This window comes from Sinocyclocheilus rhinocerous, unplaced genomic scaffold, assembly GCF_001515625.1.
Source record: "Sinocyclocheilus rhinocerous isolate Xijiao unplaced genomic scaffold, SAMN03320098_v1.1 scaffold1549, whole genome shotgun sequence".
Classification (NCBI taxonomy): Eukaryota; Metazoa; Chordata; class Actinopteri; order Cypriniformes; family Cyprinidae; genus Sinocyclocheilus; species Sinocyclocheilus rhinocerous.
In genome coordinates, this window is record NW_015633205.1 from 253,014 (window position 1) to 256,041 (window position 3,028).

The 3,028-nt window shown below is 44.6% G+C and overlaps 1 protein-coding gene and 1 long non-coding RNA gene across 2 annotated transcripts in view; both read right to left on the reverse strand.

The window, feature by feature from the left end:
• The window catches only part of LOC107743944 (uncharacterized), a 5,373-nt gene extending 5,318 nt beyond the window's left edge, over positions 1 to 55 (reverse strand). The window contains exon 1 of the mRNA XM_016557405.1: positions 49 to 55. Within this exon, the coding sequence (XP_016412891.1) occupies positions 49 to 55 (7 nt within the window). The remainder of the gene's footprint in view (positions 1 to 48) is intronic.
• A 221-nt stretch (positions 56 to 276) lies between these two features.
• Positions 277 to 1,232, reverse strand: LOC107743941 (uncharacterized). Its single transcript, XR_001640443.1, has 3 exons — positions 1,173 to 1,232; positions 727 to 934; positions 277 to 395 (listed from the first exon to the last, which is right to left on the reverse strand). It is a non-coding gene; the product is annotated as an uncharacterized LOC107743941 (long non-coding RNA).
• Positions 1,233 to 3,028: the final 1,796 nt, after the last annotated feature.

The window sequence follows — 3,028 nt, forward strand, 5'->3', positions numbered from 1 at the left end:
ATATATATATATTTGTATATACATATATTAGACATGGATCGTACTCACCAACCATGGTTCCCGCATCGGAGCTCTGTCCGAAGAAGCTTCTAGACCAGACCATCAGTAAGATGGTCCAGAATAGGAGACTAATATGCAGGAAATTCTAACCTCGGTCAGGTGGAGAATTTAGATGATCTGCAGACACACATGAACAGCAAAATGAGGGCTTTCATGAAAACATACCTTGCTCATGGGTGCAATATCCATCTTTCCCTTTAATGACACACAAGGTTGGAGGAATGGCTTCAAAAAACCCATGAATCACACATTCCCTGTTGTGGAGTGGCTGTTTTTTGTGACACAGTTCATCACAGTCTCCACAGAACCACTCCTCAGGAAGACACTCTCTGCACCTAGGGAGAAAATAAAATAAAATTTCTAACATATTATTTCAGGTGAATAATATAAAGTACAACACACTCAATTTAAACTATTCCAAATTTAGTTAGACACTAGGTTTGATTTTATTGTATAGGACTGCATAGTGGCTCAGTGTTCAGCGGTTTCCTTACAGCATGAAAGTCCTAGATTTACTTCTCATTAATGTGGATTCATCTGGGTATCCAAGTTTTCTCCCACCCCCAAAAAAACACATGCATCCTAGCCTATAAAGCAGGGCACTGAGCATTAATTCTCAGCAAGCCTACCCTGGGTAATTAAAGTTTAACATTAATGAAAACCAACCTATTAACAGCAGGCTCGTGGCAAAGCCGACACAAGGGATGACCAACAGCCTCTTTTGCAATAAGGCATTTTAGGTGGTATGGTCTTGCTTCTTTCCAGCGATCTGAGGCTTTCTGCTGCCGAAAAGACCATGATGATGCAGTGCTTCTTTAAAGCTCAGCAGAAGGATATGACGCCAAAATATCAGAAAGCCTCTCCAAATTTTTTTCTGTAAAGAAAATACGAAATAAAGCTGTAAAACAATTTAGATGAGGACCAATTAAAAAAGTCAACTGATCAATATTTAGAATAAACACGCCATGATTCAGTATCAAACTAGCCTAAATCTTTACTAAATTGTGTTCTTAATACATCTACTGGACTGGCAGTTTTGTCTAAGGGTTTTTTTTATTACTTTAATTACACATAGATTTAGATTTAAACTTAAATTCATCACTTTGATTTACCAAATTGCTCTTGAGGATTTAGTTCTGCTGAGGGTACAGTAAGTGGAACCTCCGCACTGGATGACGGAGCATTCAACCGGTGTGTGTGACTGTAAAACAGTACATAGAAGAATAAGAACATGTTAGGCTATCACTGTCACGGTCACTTGGGGAGGAATGAACGAAGGAGCGAGGAGACGTGGAGTGATACAATTCAAAAGGGTTTAATGAGGGTAACGCTTGGATCACAGGAAACACTGGAGACATCAAGCAGACAGAATGACATTTAACAGCAGACGGGAAACACTGGGAAACACAGGGTTTAAATGCACAGACACCAATGGGACACACCAGCAAATTAACAAATTAAACAGGAACAGGAAAGACCAAATAAGGAAAACAGGAACATACACATGACAGATCGCCCCCCTCCCGGACGGCGCGGGAGAGTACCATCGGGGAGGGGGGCGGGCGCCCTGGAACAGGCCGGAGACAAGGAGAGCCTCCAGGGCGAATCAGGAAGCCATGGCGGAGCAGAGGACTCAGGGAGCCATGACGGAGCAGACAGTTCAGGGAGCCATGGCGGAGCAGGGAGCTCAGGGGGCTATACTCGGGAACTGGAGCCCTCCCTGGGCTAAATGAGGAATCAGGAGCCCTCCCTGGGCTTAACTGGAGATCAGGAGCCCTCTCTGGGCTAAACGAGGAATCAGGAGCCCTCCCTGGGCTTAACTGGGGATCAGGAGCCCTTCCTGGGCTAAACGAGGAATCTGGGAAGCGCTTATGAGGTGCTGGCACTGGAGGGCGCTCAGGAGAAGCAGGCACAGCAAGGCGCTTTCGAGGAGCTGGCATTGGAGGATGGAGCGAGCTCTGGGCGGAAGTGAGCCACAACCGACGGGCTTGACTTTCCGACTGGCTTTGACTTTCCGCGGGGCGATGGTAAGTAATCCCGATCCAGAACAGCATCACGAGGGTTTCCCGCTCGAGGGAGCTGGTGAGGGCGAGCGGCACGAACGCCCTCGCATAGCTGACAGTGTCAGGGCTCGCCTGAGCCACGGCGATGAACATCGCTCGTTCCTCCATAATCTCGGAGGAAAAACAAATGGAAAACAAAAACACTTTGAAAACCTGGAAAATAAACGCGGGGAGAAGAGGCGCCGCTCACTTTTCTGTATGGGTCTGCTGTTCTGTCACGGTCACTCAGGGAAGAATGAACGAAGGAGAGAGGAAACGAGGAGTAATGCAATTCAAAAGGGTTTAATGAGGGTAACGCTCGGATCACAGGAAACACTGGAGACATCAAGTAGACAGAATGACATTTAACAGCAGACGGGAAACACTGGGAAACAGGGTTTAAATGCACAGACACCAATGGGAGCAAATGAACTAATTAAACACAGCTGGAAACGCATTCACACAACGAGGACAGGAACAGGAAAGACCAAATAAGGAAAACAGGAACATACACGTGACAATCACTGCATGTTTTTTTTTTACCCAAAACTGAACAATTTATGAAATCAGATATATTTATGTTAAGTACTTAATGTCTTCTACTATAGTGCCACTGAAAGATTTATGTACTTTTTTAATGTCTTTTTAGATACTGGAATATTTTAAACTATCAACAATCACTTACTTGGTTCTAATTTGATTTGGTCCAATATTTACATAGTAAATTCCTACAAATGTAAAATAATTCAGATATAACCTGAATTAGCTGAAGCTTGGTGTCGCCCTCCTTGCCTCCCCCTCGGCTTGCCATGTCCTAAAAAGTCCCTTTTAGAGGTCTGTGGAGGGTCTCCTACAGAGCGTGCACGTTACCTCTCCACAGCTGCTGTCTGTGTGTTGGAGTGAATATTTCTTGTAAGGCTGATGTT